General features: G+C 35.7%; 1 protein-coding gene across 1 annotated transcript in view; it reads right to left on the reverse strand.

The window, feature by feature from the left end:
• The window catches only part of ARMC2 (armadillo repeat containing 2), a 70,453-nt gene that overhangs the window by 36,998 nt on the left and 11,164 nt on the right, over positions 1-22,291 (reverse strand). The window contains exons 8-12 of the mRNA XM_036380182.2: positions 13,233-13,286; positions 9,406-9,498; positions 6,411-6,589; positions 5,034-5,136; positions 1,846-2,066 (exon numbers count right to left, since the gene is read on the reverse strand). Coding sequence (XP_036236075.1) covers positions 1,846-2,066; positions 5,034-5,136; positions 6,411-6,589; positions 9,406-9,498; positions 13,233-13,286 — 650 coding nt within the window. The remainder of the gene's footprint in view (positions 1-1,845; positions 2,067-5,033; positions 5,137-6,410; positions 6,590-9,405; positions 9,499-13,232; positions 13,287-22,291) is intronic.

Raw genomic sequence — 22,291 nt, forward strand, 5'->3', positions numbered from 1 at the left:
TGTATGACTTCTGCAAAAAAAGCATTGTGGAAGAATGAAGAAACCAGATAGGGACTTTATTCCCAGAAAAAGGATCTAGCAAGATTATGTATAACACTGCCATCTGGTGATTGTGCAATTATACAGTTAAAGAATGAAAAGCTGGTCCCAACTAAATGGGATACTTCAGTTACCAAGGTTAAGAGATAGCAGAGCATCCTTCAGAGACCACTGTGACTATTTAAAGTGTTTTTCTGCTCCAATATAGTTTGCTTTCTATAACTGAAGGCATTCTTTCTGTACATCACTGGCTATTTGATCTGTTGCTACAAGATGCAGTATGTTATGAAAACTTTATTCTGAAGACATGGATCACAGAAGAAACTTTCTTCAACCATCCCTAAAACAGAACTACCCGTTTATCTGTCTGTGATGACTGATCAATTAACTCACATGAAGGAAGTAGTGCACATGGATTTGTTGAAGGAATCAATATGAGAAAGTCACACAGGAATTCCATAGAAGTAGGAATCACTATTTTTCTCACAAGAGGAAGAAAACTGAAGTATCTGTACTATTATAGAAGAGAACACAAACAAGTGAAAGAGCAATCTCACTAAGAGACAGCTGTCAGTACTGACTTCTTCACAAAACACTCAAGAAATTCTTAGAAACAGACAGTCTATTCAAACAGTACAAAAGCAGTTTTGCTATACTTCCATTTGTACTGGAAAAAGCAGAGATACGAGGGATATTTTAAAGAAAGCATAAAATACAACATTTTCCTTCTAGGTATTTGCAAACTAAAGCCTTGATTTAAAAAAACCTAAATTTATCCCGGGCAAACAATGGAAGAAAAACATTCCTGCAAAGTTGTGAGGAACATCAGACAGATAGTCAAAATCCTGGAAATAAACTGATTTATTAGTTTTATTACTAAGATTTAAAAAACCAGACAAAGATCACCAGTAGTAATGTGATGATGTAGGCTATCTGTTTTCTCATATAATTTCAAGAATTATAAAATCCTGTGCTTATAAATTAGTAGAGAATTAAAGAAATCTGACAAACCAAGTGCAAAAGCTACCTCAGAAAATTGTCCAATGTATTTTCCTATGAAGTACCTGAAAGTTTACAATTCAACCACTCGCTAAACATTACATCAGTAACTTCCAAACAAATTCCAGGAATCTACCTGGCAAATCCTTGGTAAACACAACATCCATCCCACTGTGTTTCTAAAATACATGGGTTTAAAAAGTTTTAGGGACAAGGATTAGTTTTCATAGCCACTGTTTATCAAGGTGCTTTGTATGTGAAAACAGTTTTGAGCCTGCTGCCTTCAAAAGATTCAAAAAGTGTTTGCTTTTGCAACTACTTTTTCCTTATATCACAGTTCTTCAAAAACATTGTGTCAAAAAAACACAGCTGTATTTCCCTACACATTTTTAAAATACATTATTCTTATAATAAAAAAAAATTTGTAATCTCCTAGAGTACTGCAGAATCAGTTTGTATTTATTATTTCAGTTTCAAGAATTTAGATAGAGAACACATTTTTATCTGTTTACTACAGTATCCAGAATATTGTCAGCACAATAAAGTAGTAATGAGAAACTGGTTAATTAGGTATAAAAATATTTCTATTAACTTCAGAATTTCTAAAGCCTTTAAAACTGACTACATACAAACATCTGTGGTAATTACATTAGGTACTGAACAACTTCATTTAACTTCTTATAAATAAGTCTATTGAAATATAGGTACAACTCTGTCAGTAGCACACAGGGTTAGCTTATCTCCTCTAATTAAATTTTTAATTTGCCCTTGAAGTACATACTTTTAGAAATAAAAGTAAATGCTAACCTGGACTAATAAGAGGCCCAGCTTGGAGAAATATGTGTCATGTTCTTTTATGTTATTAATCTGCTTCATTAATTCCAGAAAAATTTCAATAGCTCCTTTGCTGACCATTTTTAAACGGAGTACTTCCTTTTCAGACATGACTTTTATAGCTGCCATGCAATAGACAAGAGCTTCATGGTTTGTTTGTAGGTCTTCATTCCACAGAACCTGCAACAAATAATCTAAAAGGAAAACCATCATTCAGAAAGTTTAATATCAAAATTTATATTTTGTACAATCCATCTCATTAAAGAGATTAGCAACTGAAAAACACCCTCAGATTGAACTCTTACATTTCTAATAAGTGGGCTAGAAAAATTGGATATTTGGACTGAAACCAAGAAACAATTATTGATGAATGAGAGAATGGGCCTGACTTTTGTTCTCCTAGACTTCAAGAACCAATGTAAGCTGTAAACACATAGCAGGAATCATTGAAATTCTCAGTCAAGATTTGCAAAAGTTATTGTGTGTGCCTGGAATTTTGTGTACTTCCCACTACTACATTAAAAATCAAATGTCTTAAAGCATCTCAAACGGAGCACTAAAAGGCACAGGGGCCTAATTCAACTCTCACATTTGAAACCTGTTCATAGTCTTTTTAGGTTTCCTTTTCATGTAGGTAAAGTTGACATAGAAGTTTTGTTTTGTGCAACCACTGTCAGACATCTGAAATGTTAAAATTTACAGTTAACACATGGCCAAGGTATCTTTTGCAGTCAAATTGAGACATTCTGAATTTAGTGGGGTATCTTAAACAAATGAGTAATCCTAACCAACATTATACTTTTAAACTTATAATAACTGATTCAAAGAGATATTTATTTCTGCTTCCTATTCAGTTCCAGTTGAATAAAAACATCTTCCCATATCATTAAACTGAAGAGATTTAAATTTTTTTTTCTGTCTCAACTGAAGCTGTGGGAAATGGTGTGTGTGTGTATATATATATATATATATATATATGAATGAAGAACACACTCTAGATTCTTGTCCAAACTCCCACCCTCACCAATTAAATCACTTGGGTTGTGGCAATGTGAGAACTCAGTTTCAGGTTCCTGCTCTGCACAGTATCAAACAGGGTCTTGAACAGTAGTTGTCTATTCTGGGATGAAGGATTAACTTATTTCTTCTGCTGGAGCTGCTGCACTGCACATAAACAGTTCACAAGGACAGAAGAGGAAAAATAAAATAAAAAAATTGAATCTATAACCCAGTGACTGTAACAGGGATCTGGGCAGTTGTGATGATAGGCCAGGGTCATGTCTACTTCTGGGACAAGGTGGGTCCAAAACACAAAGAGTGAATAAACAAATAAAACAACACCTACCAATGCTCTTTCCTTCACTAGTTTTTAAAATACAGGGAAAGAAGAGCAAGTGAAAGAAAAGTGAATGAGGATGGAAATGAGAGAAAAATGCAACTTGTTCAAATGCTGTGTATGATGCTGATCTCTACAAAACTGTACTCTTCTGTATCCAAAGTCAATCCTGTTCTGTTTCCTGTGAGTCCTTTCCTTGCCACCTGAAAGGCATGTCTTCATTTCTGACAACAACTGCGTGCTAAACTTTAACTTTAAAACTCTCAACTATTCAAGCAAATATACACATATGTCTTAACCAATACAGATGCAATAACTGCTTGCAAGATCAAGACCTACATTAATAAAACATACTAAGGTTTTAATGAAAGGAATGACTTTCCATCAATACTGAGTATCATTTGCACACTTTCATTTTCTTAATATTTCTCATATTTGCAAGGAGTGGGTGGGTGTGCATGACACAAACACTGTTAAAAACACAAAAGATCTTAAGCCATTGCTGACAGTTCTGTAAAACCTTTGGCTCAATGTGATGCAGCAGCTATAAAAAAATATAAAAAAACCAATGACTATTCTCAAGATCCTCCCTGATGATGGCCAATACCACAGTCAGCATTATCTCATTTCTATAAATTTGGTGCAGACACAGCTTGAATTCTATAGATAGTTTTGATAGTAAAAGGTTTTAAAATCATAAAATTCAGGGAATTAGAAAGAAGCTAAACTTAGTGGGGCCCTGGAAAAATGTTAAAAATTCACTCTGAAAATGTTAGACTTTGTGTTTGCCAGATCACGTGAAATTGCACCTGTGTAAGCAGTATATGATAAATGATATAATTGTTAGATGTGATGATTGTTTAGTAATTAAATATAATTATTGTTTAATCATAAGAAGAATCATGAGAAACTATGTTAGAAGTTTGAGGGGGACCACGAGGAGCTTGGATGAAATCTATGTATACAATAGAACAATATAAGTTTATTAATTAACATGAAAGTTATATAACGATAGAATAGAAAAACATGTTCATCCCAAACCCATGTCAGGAGTCAGATTTGGGTTTGTACCCCTGACACCCAGAGCTCTTCAATAAAAGCACCCGCATATAATCATTCTCGTGATTATGTGTTTCTGAACGCTAACATTTTTGTTCCACAAATCTCAAGAAGGATCCACTGGAGTTTGAGAAGGTACAGAGAAGGACTTAAAGAACAACTGAATGACACAATATCTGCTCAAAGAGCTAAGAGGCTCAGATGCCCCAGTCTTGAAAAGGAGAAGAAAGAGATATGTCATAAGACTGCCTTTTAAAAAATCCTGAAGGTGAAAGGTAAACTGACTGTACAAACTCTTATAAATCCTGCAAAACTACAAGCAGGGGGATAAAGAAAAATGTATAGATTTAAAATAGCACACAGAGAATTTCTGGAAATTGTTCTATGACATCATAGAGGGAGACAAAATCAGAAAATCCAAAAAGGCAAACAAATGAACAAAAGACATAGAAATTAAAAAGGGATTAGGCAGGGATGCACCATCCAATGTCCCTAATAGAACAGAAAAGTTCTGGATGCTGGAGTAGTGCTGGGTAAACAGATCACAAAAACCACACAGGCTCCTGTGCTCCCCCTAAAAAGCATTCCTCATCCTCATCACTACTTAGACACAGAATACTGGACTAGACCAACCATCAGTTTGACCTAGGCAGGCAATTTTTAGTCTTTCTTCAGAATTTTTAATTCTCAAAATGTTTTTTCAAAGATAAACAACTTTAACTGTTGAATTTCAACATCTAACTTACAGATAAGAAAGAATACATACCCAATAATGTATCATTTTGAATGATGAAATAATTGTTTTCATTCCTACAAATTTTAAATGCTAGCTTGCAAACACTAACAAGATTTTTTCCATCTACTTTCATCTGCAAAGAAATTAAAAGACATAAAATCACAACTAAGATCTGCATGCAAAAACACATCTAACATTCTACAAGTTCAGATACCATGGCACACTTGTGTTCTCACAGAACTATTAAATTACAGCTTAAATCCTAACAACACACTAAAACAAACTGAAGATACATGCAGAATTAAAGGAAACTGAAATAACCTGAAACTCAGGTATTTTAAACTCTATTTAGCGAACTGTGCTGGCTTTAAAATAACAGTTTTAAACTTTTAATGCATTAATATAAACAGGTAGTCTATCAATAACTTGCAAGATTGTTTTCTACAATTCCCTTACAAAGTAATTCTGTATGGAAATCAGTGGTTTGGCATCTATGGCCCTACCAACAAAGACCTCCAGCACAACAGTACATGTCACACTGAAATTTACTCTCAGCTATCAGAAAACATGCTCTTATGATGAGAGATTGTGAAAGGGAAGGAAGGGTGGCAAAAATACAATGACATCTCTCTTCCTTTTCTCTGCACTTCAAGGGCAATTTCTTCTAGGTTCATGCTTTTTGAAGATTACACAGAAAAATGTCTGTAAAGGAACCTTTCCTTTTAATAAGCACCACTTAACATCTCTGTGGTATCTGAGTATGTAAGTGTATCTTCTCAATAACATAACTTACTCCCTTATAGGAGAACACAACTCCCTCAACACACACACACATCACCCAGATGCCTACAACACAAGGTTAGTGGGCATCCTTTCACCAGTGACTGTCCATACATGCTTTGCAGAACAAAGAAGTTCTGAAGCACAACATTTAATTGAGAGTTTTAACCACAAATATTAATGTAAAAGATTATTTACATTCACTCACCTTCAAAAAAAACCCCTCCACTTTGGTATTTTCAGAACAAGATCAAGATATTATTCAAAACCAAAGCTTCATTTCCATGTGTACATTTTATAATCATTGGGTTTTTTAAATCCATGCACGTGTACCCCAGTTTAGAACACTGTGTCTTTTCCATGCCTATACAATATTCCTGCCACCATACACCAACTATTCTATTTTGTGCCCCTCCTTCCTCCCCCAGATGTAACTTCTCTACAGAAAATAAGCTACAAGTGTTGATGTAGATGGACAGCAGACTAGTATCCCTGAGGTAGCAAACTGTACTTAGGGAAGAGTTAGTTTAGACACAGTTTACAAGTATGAAATGAAAAATTAAATGCAAGTTGTAATTCATGATTTTGAGCTTCACATTTTACCAAAGAGCATTTCAAAACACTTACAGCCAGAATAATCTTTGCCAGCTTCAGGGAAAGTGGATCTGAATCAATGTCTACAAGTTTATATAATGTCTTCAGAAGGATGTTTCTTCTTTTAAATCTTTTTCCAAGCATATTTCCATCACCCAATGCTTGATAGAGCTTGGTACAAGCTAGACAAAGGTGCTCTATATTGTCTTCTCCTTGAAGGGTGTAGGAAAGGAGAGAAAAAAAACTAATTATCAGTGCCACTTTATCCAGAGGATCTCAATACATGAAGACACAGAAGAACAAAATAAATAACAGGTTGCACAACAACCTGTTCCAAAAATGAGACACCAAATAAATGTCTTCACATGCTAATGTGATACCCAGAAATAATTTTATTCTGCTTTGTCAAAAAAAGGAGACTCAAGCTGAGAAATCATTTAGCCAAAATAATACCTACAGCTAAAATTAAACTCACCTTTGATGCTTAATAATCAGATTGACCAAATGTCTACCAGGAAACTGTGTCTCTGAGAACATTCTTTAAAGCACTCCACTCAACATTAGATGTGAAAAAGGGATCATTATGGAGCATTTTTCTCCCCATATACCTAACTTTATATATCAAACCTTGCTGGGATTAAAAAAGGTGCAAGTAAAAACTTGCTAGAACTCTTCAATGTAGAGGTGCAAGACATATTTGAGTGGAATGTTGTCATATGGACAAAAAAAGTGATCTGCTTCCTCACTCAAGTCCCTGAGACTCTGTTTAAAATATACAAAAATAAAACCAAATCACAAAAACTGCATCTCAACACAATGGAATCATGTACATGTCTACAGAGAAAAGGAGAAGTCTTGTCTATTTTTAAAATTGAACAGTGAGATTTTTAAAAGATTTTCTTGCATTTGCCTTTTTCCATAAGGTCACACTTACAGAGCCCCATGTAAATCCACATGAACTGGCAGTATAAACTGCATTTACTCAGGGTGTACTTCACAGCTGAAATAAAGTCATATTCAAGGAGGCAAAGCACTTTTGATGAAACATGTCTGAGGCCCCTACCCTGCAGGCAGATTCAAGGACTGATCTCTCAGGATGAGAAGTGCCTGGAAGCTCTCAATTTGCAATCATCACACTCAAGGAACAGCAATGACTATTCCATTTCTACTCCCATCGTGACAGAAAATGTAACAAAATTTAGCATGATTCTAAATGCTCTGCTCCAGTAAGCTGTTAAACAGGAGTGGCAAGGAACCAAAACTGAAAGCTCTTACACTCCATTTCATCAAAATTAACAACAAAAATTATTCGTCACTCATCCCATGGGGCATTTTAAAGCTTAACTTCCTGAGTATTGGAAGGTAACAAAATTAATTATTTGTTCCTCTAGAAAAAGAGACTTTAGGGTTGGTTTTTTTTTGTCACATTATAAACAACTCAAGTACATCATATTCAGAAGAATTTAGGCAATAAATAAGTTCCAGGTTAACTCCAGATTTGTTTTTGCATGGAAAGGCTTCTGCAAATACTTTTGCATCAAGAAGGTGAAGAAAAAGGCTTCTCTATTAATATATGAAAAACTAAATGTGACCTAGGTTCATGTGCGGGGAATTAGCTAAAAGGTACAAAGCAAATGACTGCACACAAAATTAAAAAATATTAAATTACCAACAGACCCACTCAAAGCATCTCAATTATGGAATTCTAACATTCATAAGAATTATGCAGTAAACAGTCTAAAGAAAGCAATATATCACACAGTTGCAGGAGGCAATGATGCAATTCAGTTACAGTTTGTGTTAATATTCAAGAAGTAGCAAACCTCAGGTCTTAAGGTATATGTAGTACTACATTCAATCAGCTGGTGAGAAGGTATCATTAGATAATGTCATCTATTATTAGAAAAGCTAGGCCATAATCAGGTTTTGATAAAAGCTAGAAAAACCCCAATACACTAACCAAATCAAGTGAAGACTGAGGAAAAGGGGCATGAAAACTGATTTTCCTTAGCTACATTCATGACAAGGGAAAGACATGATTAGATTTTACCTCTAAATTTTATTTCGCTTACAAATAAAGAACAGCTCACTATGCAAAACTGTAACCAATGGCTGATATTTGACAATCTTGGCATTAAGCAAGGAAAATGTGAAATTACATAGCTGTTTTCAAATTTCCTGATCACTGTTGTCTATACATCAGTGACAGACGTGGGAATGAGAATCCTGTCTTTTTTAAACAATTACAAATATTGGGAATCACTTAGCAGTGTACAGGTGCTTCACACTCATGAACATCTGCAAAACTATGCAAAAAAAGTTCTAAGCTGTGCCATGCTATCACAAACACTACTAAAGATCCTGTAAAACAGAATTACTTGTAAAAACAAATCTACTTTCTATATTCTCATCATTCAAATAAATACAGTGTCTACAGAAGGCAACCGAACAACTTTTCCAATGCAAAATGGATTCCAGAGTTTAACCTTTCACACTATACTTAATTTATTCAATTTTGCTTCAGTATTCTGAGTCATTACATACTTTTCTGGCACATCTAACACTTTAATCACAAGTGGAAATTTTCATTAAGATTTCCTTAGTTTTTTAAAATGGATTGAGACCTTCAATACAGTCTATGGTTAAAGCAGTGAATCTGTGCAGTACTTATTCTTAAAATTATTAGCTCAACATTGACCGCTAAGCTTGCACAGCTATGTTGTCTAAAATAAGGTAATTTAATCAGACAAGGTTCACACTAAACCAGTTCTGGGGTTTTTTACAGGATCACAGAATGGGTGAAGTTGGAAATGACGTCTGAAAGTCATCTGGTACAACCCCTGTGCTCAAGCAGGGCCACCTAGACTGCCCAGGCCAGTTTTACACAGTGAAGTCACTGAACATATGGAAGCATAAAAGGCCACATACTCCAATTACTGTTGTTATTTTGTAGTAAACAAAAATTAGTCCCATGCTTCCTGCAAGAAACAGTACAGAAAACACACCCTTTCAGAGCAGTGTTACCCACTTTTTTCCAGTTCACGCAGAATTGGTAGAATCCTTGTATGCCAAAAGAAATCTTCCTCTTCCCATTCATTTATTCTTGTTTCATCCTTTACACCTTCAAAATACATTCAAAACAGAAGCACACATTCAGTGAAGGTTTCACTTTCTACAATAATAAATAACTACAAATACTTTATTCATTAGTCAGAAAAAAAATCTAAAAATGTCACATTTTGCTATATTCTGGGTTATTCTATGAATTAAAGATTTTCCTTCTATTTACATGTTCTCAAAAACGAACATTTCAAACAAAACTAGATGGATAAGTGGTTTAATACGTAAAGCTGTATTATAAAGTTTTGTTTGCTGACATTAACGGCTCATTTGATCACTGAATTGGAAGGTAATGACTACTTAAACATCAAAGTGTCCTACTATTTCTCAGCTCTGTGTTCATGTGACAGCTTATTATTTGTTCCAAAAAAATGCATACTACAGATAATCCTCTAGGATTGCAGTATTTTATCTAGTACATATGCATGATATAACACTAAGCTTGATTAACTGACTGGTCAGTTAGGGAAAAGTCCTGTTAGTTATTACATCCTGTTAGCAATTCTAACTACTTCATGCATGAAGTTTTGCAAACTTCATGACTAGACTTTTATAAAATGTATGTTTATTCCTATTCTCCAATGCATTCAGCAGTTTGTCACACAGCAACCTCTGAAATGAGTAGTAAACTATAGATATGTGAAAGATATTTTGCCTCCAAAAAAACATGTCAGAAATCTTGAAGACAACTAACTCCCACTGTTCTTGGCCACCCTCAGCCAAATACCCGTGTGACTCAGAAAAAGCTACTTTCCATTATCAGAAACCTTGTTCACTTCACAGAGGAAGTTTTTAAAGATATTTAAGCTTTTTTTACTTGGCTTCAAAAAGAAAATACAAAAAAAAAAAATGTATCACAGACATCAAGGCAAAAGTTGGCAGACCTGAAAACCAGTGGACTAGAATTTTTCTGGGAACAAGACTGGGAGCATGGATCTGTTTTCAGATTGGACAAGGAAGATGGTGAAAACACAGCTAATTAAAAAATGGAATCAAGGATTCACTTTCATATGGATGCAGCATCACTGGGAATTATTCTGACATGCTGAACATCCTTTACACCTCCACCTAGTATTTTGTGAAGTGACAAAATTCTGGCCTTGACCATTGGGCCACTACAGATGGAGAGCCAGAGCTTCCGTGAAACTCAAGATGTAAAGGATCTAACAGTTGCTTACAAGGTGCATGTAGGCATGTGTTTGGAGTTCAAGAATGGGTTAAGCTCTTTATCTTGCAGGCAAGCAAAGTTGTTATAAAGACAGGGTCTGGTCTGTTGATTTGTTTTTGCTTTGAGGTTTTTTTAATAGGGAAATAAAAGCCACACAACTCTACTAAATAAGAAAGCCATTAAGACTGGATTATACACATTTCTTTAAGTCATGGATTTGTCTGAAAATGTCTCCTGTTGTTCATTACTAGCTCTTGCACTTAAAGGACAATGTGAATTCCTAAGAGAAATATGAAGAACACAAAAACTACTATACTGCCTGAAAACACCAATAATAAGAGGTTTGCATCACAAGAACAGTATCTCAGACCTTAAAACAGTGACTGCATACTGGCATTACTTGGAACAGTAAAACAATTTAAAACTTCATATTTTAAAAACTTGCTCTTTAGAAAATAATCTAAAGACTAGTTTTTTGGTCTATATTAACTGTCTACATTTACACACAATTAATCTATCAAATATACCTATTCAAAAGATTATAAAAATGCTGCTATTTCATAAGTAGTACACTATATTTGATATATACATATTATATATAAGTGCATGTTATTAGCAAATACTGTTATTCTTATTATTTTGCATGGCATTTTTATTTTCGAGATCAAATGAGCTGACCATCTTATTTAAATTGATGAGTGGCCTAATTAATAAAACACTATGCAGTGTTTGCAATGAAGTGAAAATTCTGCTCTGGATAATGTAAAAGTACAGCTGAAATAAGAACATTACAGTAGTGTGCACACTTCCTTCCTGCCACAAAACCCACATATTGACTCCATTATTTCTTTTATTTTCTATCTGTAGCTACCTCTCCTAAACTGAAAGATGGAACTGACTTTTTAGCTACACATATACTTAACTTCATTAGTCAAGAAATAGAAAATTTTGGGCATGCATTTGCAGATAGAGACAAGCTTCTCACTTTTAAAAAAAATTACCAAATCCATTTAATTTTCAGTTCAGAATGGAAAGAACAGATGCTTTTTTGTACTGCTCTGCTTCACTTGTCTCATATTCATCAGAAGAATACAGCAAACTGAACGCCATAATGGTATAGTTTAAAAAAAGTAATTATGCCTTATATCTAAATAAGGTATACCTTATATCTAAATATAATTATCTCTTATAACTAAATAAAAAAGAAGATAATCAGCTTTTACTAAACAAGTGAGAATGACCAGACAATACATGATTCTAAAGTAAAGCAACATTACTAAATCGTGTCTCAGTCCTGGGAGATTTTTTAAGCTGCTGATGAAAAGTTAGGGTACTAGCTATATTTAAAATATTGCAGAAGCTGTCCAGAACTTTCTAATAGAGCAAACCACAACTCAACAGAAAAAATACTCAACGCAAAAAAATGCAGCAAGTTCAAGTTGGTTGTCTCCGTTTTTCATAGGTCTTAACTGCTGCTTTGCATTCTGGTCAAAAAAAAATCACTAATCAGTCTACATTTATTGGTTGCTGTTTTTAGCATGTAAATACAAGAGCCTTAGCAACACTGAGCTTTGAAAAGCTGAGTACTGCCTGACTTATAATGTTTAGCCTTTTCACTGAATACTGAGTGGCCACGAATAGATCAATATTAAAACAGTCTACCTCCTCTCTAAAATGTCAAAGCATAAACACAATTCATATCAGAAAATAGAAATAATTTGTAAATGAACACTCCACCCAGAATCCCATTGTAGAGAAGAAATGATGGAGAATTCCTGGTGCCATTCCCTTCTTTATTGTGGGATAAAAGATGAAGCATGCACAAACTGAGGAAGCTACATAATGTTAAAAACGTAGACTTAGAAAGAAACAATCCTAAAAACACACTTTATATTTTCAGTAACATCAATAAAATAGCACAAACAAATGAAAAGGCTTGCAAGTGTACTAACTTGCATGACATGGTAAATACTCTCTGCTCCTCAGAAAGAAATAAGAGCAGAGCACAATACAGCTTTTGCCAGAATGATCTAGAATAATAGAATTTCTCATTTCTAGAATAATAGTAATAAAGCACAATAATTGCACAGTAGAAAGTTCAGGTTTCCATATCAGACTCTCAAATACACACTTGTGATGTATGAAATGTGCCAGCTATGAGGAAATATTATTAAAGTCTGTTATGTAAAATTAGCAAAATGCATCCCTACAGAGCAATCCAAAATCTGCTTCTTCAGATAATACAGGCTGGCATAATTTTATTAGTTTCTGTGCAACTGTGACAGATTTACAAAAAGTGATGGGCAAATAAGGTATTAATGGATTGGCAGATTCTTAAGCCTAGATATGGGAAAAGCAAATAGAAAATACCAACAGATATTTAAAGTGAAGATCCCTGGAATATTGTTTCTCTTCACTAAGAACAGTAATAAAACCCAATATATCTAGAAAACCAAAAAATATTGTTCAGTGAATAATAAAGAACAATACTGGCAAATCACAAGAACTACATTATTTCTATTTGACTGCATTTCACATTTTTTGAATGGAGATGAAATCCCTTGTACCTGTTACTCTTCTCTTCTGGCCTGAAGTCCTCAGCTGTGATGACTTTTTGCCAGCTCTTCCATCTGGTCACTACAAGATGCAGTATGAACACACAAAAGCATTATCAGAAAACTGTCTCAAAATGCTTGCTCTTCCACATGCATTGAGTTGTGCATATTAATAGCTAATTGGAAAAGATTATGTTATTTTACTAAGTTAGTAAGTTAGCTGTTCATTAAAAGTTACATGTAAATACAACCTCCTCCCCTGTGTATTACAGAAAGCTCCTTCAGAAATACTGACATATTCACACCACAAGAGGTCACCATTATGGAACACAAAAACTAGGCATTTCTGCTTGCTCAATAAAATGAAAGCTGAACCAACTAAATTCAAAAAGAGACAATTTCTATTTTACCATCAGCTTCATTAAAGGAATGTAAAACTCAACTAGCTTAAAAATGTAAGTTCACCCATTCACAGGACAGTTTCTCTTTCTGACAGGATTAACACTTTTATAATATTTAATGAGAAGATCTTTCAAAGAAACAAACACCTGAGTAACCTTTAAAGTATATATTAGAATTTCTGTGTGTGCCAGTGAATTATTGCTAACTGTGTAGTCATCACTAGTTCTGCCAGTACAACAACAGGTATGTTGCCATTTCTATTGTTTTACAAAGTAATGCCAAAATTCCTGCTGATTTTATGGTCAGTCCTTCTTTGGACAGAGGAAACTACTACATCTATAATAAATTTATTTATTTATTCTAAATAAATAGTTTGCCTAGTCACACACTCAAGCAGCACTGATCTAAAAGAAATATACAAGATGAACACTGCCTGCTATCAAACTGGAATCTTTTCTCCTGTACTAAAGACGAAAGTCTTAATCTGTGTTTTCTATTCTCAATGTATGTTTAATTTAACACTTCTTATTCCATTTAAAGTTCATGTACTAATACAACCTAATCTCCCGAACTCCATTCTAAAGATGACAGTAGTGTGCTAGCAATGTTATTTCATTTTTTTTAACCAGGTAATTTAGTTATTCTAAGGCTTAAAACTAAACTGTTGTTTAAGTAGTTTGCTGGATTGGTGCCTAAATTCTGTCTGTCAGTCCAGACAGAAGATATAAGTTAACCTATAAACAGATGGAGACAAAATAAAGGACAAAGCTCTTGCAAGATCAGTTCCCTGCAAAAAGGACTGGATAGCTCACGGTGGTCAGTGAGAAATTTCCCAAGCAATCACATTACAGAGGACCAGTTGCTTCATTACGGCTAAGAATGAACAGTGTTTATTTTTACAGCATGAGGATTTAAGTGCTCCAAAATCCAAATGCTTACACAAACTACCTTGAAATTAGTTCAGCTCAAATATAGCTATTTCTACTCCTCTGGGGAAACAATACTTTATAAAGTAAAAAAGACAAGTGTTTGCCTCTCTAAAATTGTCTGACATCTCTAAGAAAGACGGGGCTTAGAGCATGCATTACAGACAGTTCAATCTATTGGTAGAAACAAAAATTTGATTCCATTTCTGTGAATGCCTTGTCCTACAAACTTTAAAAGTTTCAGAAACGTTTCTACAAGTTTCAGCCATCTCTGAAATCAAGACTACAACTTGAAAACATACTAGATAAGCAAGAGAACAACTTCAGTCACCGTATACTAACATAGCTATATTCAGAAATCAGTACCTTCAGAATTGTGTGTGTAGGCATGATGACAATACATGCCTATATGAATACAGATGTTAGAATTCGCTTTCCTCAGAGAAAGTGTTTTGTAACTATATTCTCTCGGTGCCTCTTCCCTGAAAATGTAAATCCAGGATGAATCCAAGAAACTCAACAAAGACAATCCTATGAGTTTTGTTGGAAGCAAACGCAAATTAATATAAAAAGCCACTGAAGCAAAGGATGAGTTAACTTACCAGAGAGAAACACCACATGTGTGAGATGTAGAGTAAGACCATGTCAAGAATAAGACCATGTGCGTAAGAAGAAGTTGGGCTGGAATCTGTTTTTTTTTAAACACCAGTATCAACACCAGTATCACCAGTTTATAGACTTAAATTAGTAGGAAAGCAAATTGTTCTGTGAATACCAGCAGTAGAACCATCTATGCTCTTGGGAAACATCCTTGTAAGTCACCCAAACTTCCATTATTTTCAGAAAATGAATACACTGAATACCTATATAATTGGGAATGGTTCATGAGCAGGCTTATCTTTAGGGAATATGTACAATTTAGGAATTCTGTGAGAGATTATAAAATCCCTTTACACGTCTTTACCACTCTGTCAACTTTATTTTAGTTACACAGACTTTTGGTTTGTTATCTTTACATTTTCATTTAGGATTGAAATTTAAATAGAAGTACTTTATTAAGGACAATGCAGTTAAAATATAATCAACCTATTACAAAAAATAAGTCACCTACTATTGAAGGGAACTGGCTTGTCAAGAGAGTGGTTGCCTTGGAAACAAAGTCAATTGGCAGAAATCTGATCGTCTGATAAGGGCCTCATCAAGAAATCAACTGACAGAGGCTCTGATGATTTACAGAAGAAAAGGAACTTGGCAACTGGATCATTTTGGTCCTTCTCATATAAAAGAAATCATAGTAGCCTCAATGAAGAACACTGCTCTCATGAATGTACACAGAGTGTGAGGACTTCCAAAAAGAAAGTGAGCCAGTATTGGAGCAGTGTGGTGAGGTGGGTTGACCTTGGACAGATGTTAGGTGCCCAATCACACCACTTTTCTCACTCCCTGCCTCAGCAGGACCAAGGGTAGAAACAAGACGGAGAAAAACCCACGGGTCAAGACAAAAACAGTTTAATAAAACAAAAGCAAAGGCCACTTGCAGAAGCAAAGAAAAACAAAAGAGTTATGCTCAACTTCCCACCAAAAGCAATGTCCAGCCATTTCCAAGGAAGTAGGGCTTGAGCATGCAGTGATTGCTCTGGAGGACAAACCTCATAATAATAAATGCCCCCTCACTTCCTTTGTCTTAACTTTCATTGCTGAGCAGACATCATACATTATGGAATCCATTTTGTCTAGCTGTCCTGGTTATGTCCCCTCAAAACACCTTGCTCACCCCAAGCCTACTTGTGCCAGGCTGAAGTTGGAGAGACAGGGCTGATGCTGTGGAGTGCTGCTCAGCAGCAGCCAACTGCTGGTGTGTTACCAACAACCCCCTGCAATGCAATGCACAGCACTGTGAGGGCTGCTCCAGGAAAAATCAACTCCGTCTCAGCCAGACCCAACACGTGTTCAGTATTTTCCCCTGGTGAAAGAATGGATAATTAAGTGAAAGCTGCATTTATTAAGCAATTCTGCATGTTTAGAAATTTACTTGCTTGTTCTTGCCATGAGCCTCTTGTGAATAGCAAACCTGCAAACTCTCACCCTTCCATGGTATTCCAGGGAAAACTACATTTCTATGAACTATATCCCAGCGGCAAAGAATTGAGCTAGTAATCTCCAAAGAAGCCGCACACAACAGCAAGGTTTGAATCACAAATGTGAAAGTAAGGTCCCAATGAAGGAACAGTGCTTGGGCTCCTTCCTCATACTGCACCTTAAACATCTGAGAATCTGACTACCTCCCTGCCCAAAATTCAGGCATTGGGTCTGAATTTTGTCTCACACTATCCCACAGATTTAGACCCTTACCATCACCCCTGCTATAGTTTTGGCCCAGGAAAGGTGATATTTTTCTTGACAGATGCCCGAGCATGGCATAGATAAGCAGACTACCTTATGTGTATTAAAAATAGGGAGGTAATTAAAAATAGTGTCATTGTATTGATATAACCTATGACACTGCTGATAGCCACCAAGTCAGAGACTTACTGCTTTGTTTAATTTTTATTAATTATTGGTAGAGATGTATGGCTGGTACCCCTGATTATTTAGTTACCAGTTAAGAGGGACTTACGGTCTAATACTAACAAGTTAATGCTTCTCTTACAGAATTGTATCTATCAAGCACCTGTGGTCAGCAAGGTAGCAAAGCTCAACTAGAACAAAAAGAGAACATGACCATCTTTTCTGAACTGTCCAGCTTCAAGGCATTCCCTCTTGACATTACCCTCTCCTCACAGTATCCTGTATCCTCCTCAAAGTATCCTGTAACATCTTATATATCCTCACAGCTTTGTGAGGCAAAACTAGATAACAAAGTGGGAGAAGAAGACAGAAGCACAGTAACTGACATAGTGTAACAAAGAATGAAAAATATACAAGTTACTTTTCAAAGGGAAGAGCAGGAATAAGGGCAAATGAGAAAAAGATGAGGGCAGTGGGGATGGAAAACACCATAAGAGCCAGTATCTCCTTCTACAAGCACCAAGGCCTCACAGAACTTTCTCATCCAGATGCTATGAGCCTCTCTTTTGTACCCATGCAAACTGGATCTATGGACTCTCTCCTAGAGACAAAACTGGGACTATCCCATGTAAACCAGAACCTGAACAGATTCTTAGAAAGGCAGAGAGCTACTAACACACAGACTGTGCACAGCATGCCCTGAGTAAATGCTGTAAGGAAACCCTAGACTGTAGACACAATTTGATGTCTGGAAACAGATTTCTTTCCATTTTTAAACATGCCCTTTTTATTAAGCCAAAGAACTATAATTATGGGCACACGATTTCTACACATCTATAACTGCAGAGGCCTTTCTATATCTGTAGAACCACCATTCTTATCTTTAAGTTACTTCCTCAGAAGGAAATCTAAGCACCAGATAGTTTGTTTAACCTTAGAGCCCTTTTATATTTGGTCTTTATTTTGATAAGGTAAACAAATCTTTTTTCTTCCATTTTCCCCTCATAGTCATTCAGTTTCTCCCCACTGTATTTTCCTTCATTACATCCCCTTCAGCTCCCACAAAATTCCTTTTTCTAGTTTATTTAAAACCCAAAAATGTGGCTGAAATTTTTACAAATTTTATTTTGGATCCATGATATATCAATGTTTTCAGGTCTGCAAAAGTCTAGGAGAGCAATTTCTAACTTTTCACAAAACTCTAAAAACAGTGCAGGCACTGCAGTAGATGCAGACTGTTTATACATAAATACAAGCACTGAACATCTGATTTTACCAACATAAAATGGTTGCGTGCATTGGAAAGCCAGACATGGTGAATCTACACCCAAAAATCAAGACATTTTACTAAGTGTAAGGAAGAACAGATTTCAATCAATGCTAAGCAGATTTTGGGGGCCCGTCCAGGCAAGCCAGATGTATCAAAATGACTACTAGGCACAAAGGTGTTCTTCCAGACTCATTCAGAGTTTGGTTCCCATGACTGTGGATAATCCATAAACAGACAGGCCATTTAGAAAGAATGTTGAGATTTTACTCACCTGTATATTCAGAGTGTGACTACACATTTACACTGTAATCTGGGTTTATTTTTATTGCTAGCACTGTCCAGGATGGCATGCCTTGTATTGATAAAGATCATTTGGCTATTTAAGCAGCTGAGTGCTTTTCTTTCAACCGAAGTCTCACAATTCTATATGGACTACAAAGGGAAAAGCTGGAAGGAGGTGTTGTGGAAGTATATACAACCAATAAATCCTTAAAAAGAACCATCACAGGTAAATAGTTTTTCCTGTTTTGAGTGCTTGCCATGGGGGAGAAGAGCTCTTGTCCCACAGTCAATGATGGTGCTACAATGCACCCTAACCCTCCCTCCAGGTATTGAATGATCTTGATAAAAACTCCTGCCAAGCCTTCTCTTCTCCACGCTAAACAGTTCCAGATCTCTCAGCCGTTCCTTATACAAAGGATTCCTTCACATTTTAGCAGCTGGATTCCCTTCAGTCATTTCAACATCTCTATTGCATTGGGGAGCCTGGAGCTGGTCCCAGCAGCCCAGGTGTAGTGGAGGTTTTCAAGACACAAATGAACAGCGTGCTAGATAATCTCATCTACTCTCTTTTCCACAAAAGATCAGGCCAGATGATCTTCTGAGGTTTTATGAACTTGTGTACATCAGGACCTCCAGGTCTTATTCTGCAAAGTTGCCTCCCAACTGGATCGCTCCCAGTATATAATAGTGCCAGGGGCTGTTCCAGCCCAGATGCAGGACTTTGCACTTGTCTTTGTTAAACTGCATCACGTTCCTATCAAACCATTTCTCCAGCCTGCTGAGGCTCCTCTGGACAATCCTCTGGTGTATCAGCCAATGCGTTCTTTATCTACTGACTGTCAGCACTTTAAAAAAAATTATTCAGAACTGTGGTCTCATGAACAGCCCGTGAGATCTCTTGGCAGGAGCACTGTGTAGCACCATGCAAAGATATGTAGGGCTCTAGAGCAAGTTTATCAGGGCACAGCCTAACCCAGCAGCTGTCTCCAAAAGAACAATAGCAGCTCTAGGGAAAGTTAAAGGAGCTAATGGTGATCCTGGGAATTAGGGCACTAAGGACAACGGAGCAAACCCTGAGTCAGCAGCAAGGGACAAAGTGGTGCAAGGGGCCCCAAGGCGAAGAAGGGGCAGAGTCAGATGTGGAGCTGCGGCAAGTGAAACTGCAATGGATCTTCTCTGAGCAGGTTCATTTACACAATGCTTTTAGGAGCCACTGCTTCAGAACACAATCCCCTGCTACCATGATTCCTCTGCTGTAAGTGTTTAGCGATTGAGAAACAAGAGTTCTAACTCTAAACCAAAATTACTGATGTTAACAACAAGACATTGCCCTGTAGACTTTGAAAGGAAGTATAAACAACATTCCAGTATTTTTGCCAAAGCAACTAGTAGGAAGTGTTTTTAGCTTTTGGCAAAATGAGAAAAATTAGTATTTAGTTTTGTCATTTACTCTCACAGAAATTAATTTTTCCACATACCAATTAACATTTGCATTTCTCATTAATCCCTTTATTCCAATTTCATTATACTATCCAGATATTTCATGTTGCCAGAAGGACATCAGAATTAGTTTCTGGTATTGCCTTTCATTATTTGAATAGTATGGAATATGTTTTTTATTGCAAACCAACTGATTCCTTCCTGACCATAACTCAGCACTTGAAAAGCACTCTATCCTTTTAGACAAAGAATTGACCTTCACTGAGCCACTTAAGAGAATCTGTCCCTATTTTACTCAGTTACCACAGAATCTTCCATTCTGTGATGTCATCTGAGGGACAAACAAGACAGATAAACACAATCTGGAAATAAGCCTCAAAGAAAAAAACAAAACCCAGTATAATAGCTCAATTTTTAAAGACTATTTTCTTTTTCAAAAAAACAATGGAGATGAAATTACTGGCAGACAGCTAAAAGAGATATAAAATAATGTATTAAGCCAATTACACACAATTTGAGTCAGTTTGACTTCTCATCCACAAAACTCTCAAAAGCATGAAAATAATTTAAAACCTGCTAATATAGATGTCCTGAAATTATTTCAGGAACCGCAGAGGATTACAAGGAACATAATAAGAAGAGAAAAAAAACAAAGGGAGTGAAAACTATAATCAAGTGCATAACTGATACCACTGATATGAGAAAATATAACTAGTAGAAAGACAACATAATTTGTAAAAATATATTGACAAATAGACCAACTCTCTGAGTCATCCTAAAGATGAGTAAATAACAATCCTGTAAACACAATCATGGGAATAGCTCACTCATTTTTTATGACAACTCCAGCGATAAGAAAATACAGCATTTCTTATTTACACAGGCTGTTGATGGAGAACCTCATGCACATGTTAAACAGTATGACTTAAAATAATAATCAAGGTTGATGAAAAACTTCTATCCTTATCCTTTTTATTCTTCACAGTCTTTGCATATTCTGTCTAATATTGAAAATATTAACAGTATCTATTTGTGGCAGTGTATCTTTAGGCAACCAGACAACTGACAGTCTAATTCTAACTATAAAAAATATCTAAAACATTAGCCTAAATATATTTGAGTCTGAAAACCACACCCTCATCATCTTCCTAACTTGAATCTTGAATAAACATGGCATTTCTAAACAGAAAATAAATTTAAATCCATTGTTACTACAAGTCTACCTAGACTGAACTGACATTTCTTCTCTACCCTTTGCATGGCACACTTTCCCATTCCAGAATTGCAATTCAATTGGTATTAAGGACTTTCAAGACCTAGATCTCCCAGATTTGGAGACCAATTATATTGACCTGAAACTAAGTGCTAGAGTGGAAAGACTCTTTAGAGTACAGGGTAAAAATGAGCCTAAACGCCACTGTCTCTTTTGTGAGCTAAGAGACCAGAGATAAAAGTTACCTCTTACCCTTTTCTTTAGAAGTCTGTAACAAGTTCTGAAAAAAAGAATTCTTCTTCCCCAGTGTTCTCTCAGTATCCCTTAACCCTATACCAAACCAGGCACCTTCTTGAAAGGGTAGGTGTCACAATCTGGAAAAACACTTCACTGTAGAAAGCTCCACCTGTGAAGGATTTCCCACCACTCAAAATCAGTGATCCAAATAGCCAGTGGAACTGAGGCAGAAATAGATAAAGATTAGTGGGGAGCAGGTTAATTTCCTGTTTCCCTGTCTTTATGAGAATTCCAAAACTTGTCAATATACATAATTAAAAAAAAAAAAAAAGAAAAATATAAAAATACTGAAAAATGTCTGGAGAGTCAGCTACACCATACTTCAAACCAATAGCCACACCATATCACTCATTTCAAAAACATCATCCAGAACAAAACAGAATGGGTGTTCCCCTGAGGAAAAAAAATCTCTCTCCTCTGTGGGAATCCTTTTCTTTGAAGAGAAAAAGAATGTATATTTTGAGCACAGATGTGAAGGTAGTTCAAGCAACCAGAGAGAAGTAATTTCCAGTGGTCCTCTCCAACCCACCCTATTCTATAAATGTATAATTCACTTTATCATTTAATTTTTTGCTTTTATCATTTTCTATTGAAATACTACAAAACTCTAAAAAAGCACAAGAAAGAGAAACTATTCTCATGGAAGAAGAATATATTTCAAGGATATAGTAAAACAGGCATTTAATAAAGAGAACAATAGTGAGAGAAAACAGGGCAGAGTATATCTTCTTTA

Source organism: Molothrus ater, chromosome 3 (genome assembly GCF_012460135.2).
Source record: "Molothrus ater isolate BHLD 08-10-18 breed brown headed cowbird chromosome 3, BPBGC_Mater_1.1, whole genome shotgun sequence".
In the NCBI taxonomy this organism is placed as follows: Eukaryota; Metazoa; Chordata; class Aves; order Passeriformes; family Icteridae; genus Molothrus; species Molothrus ater.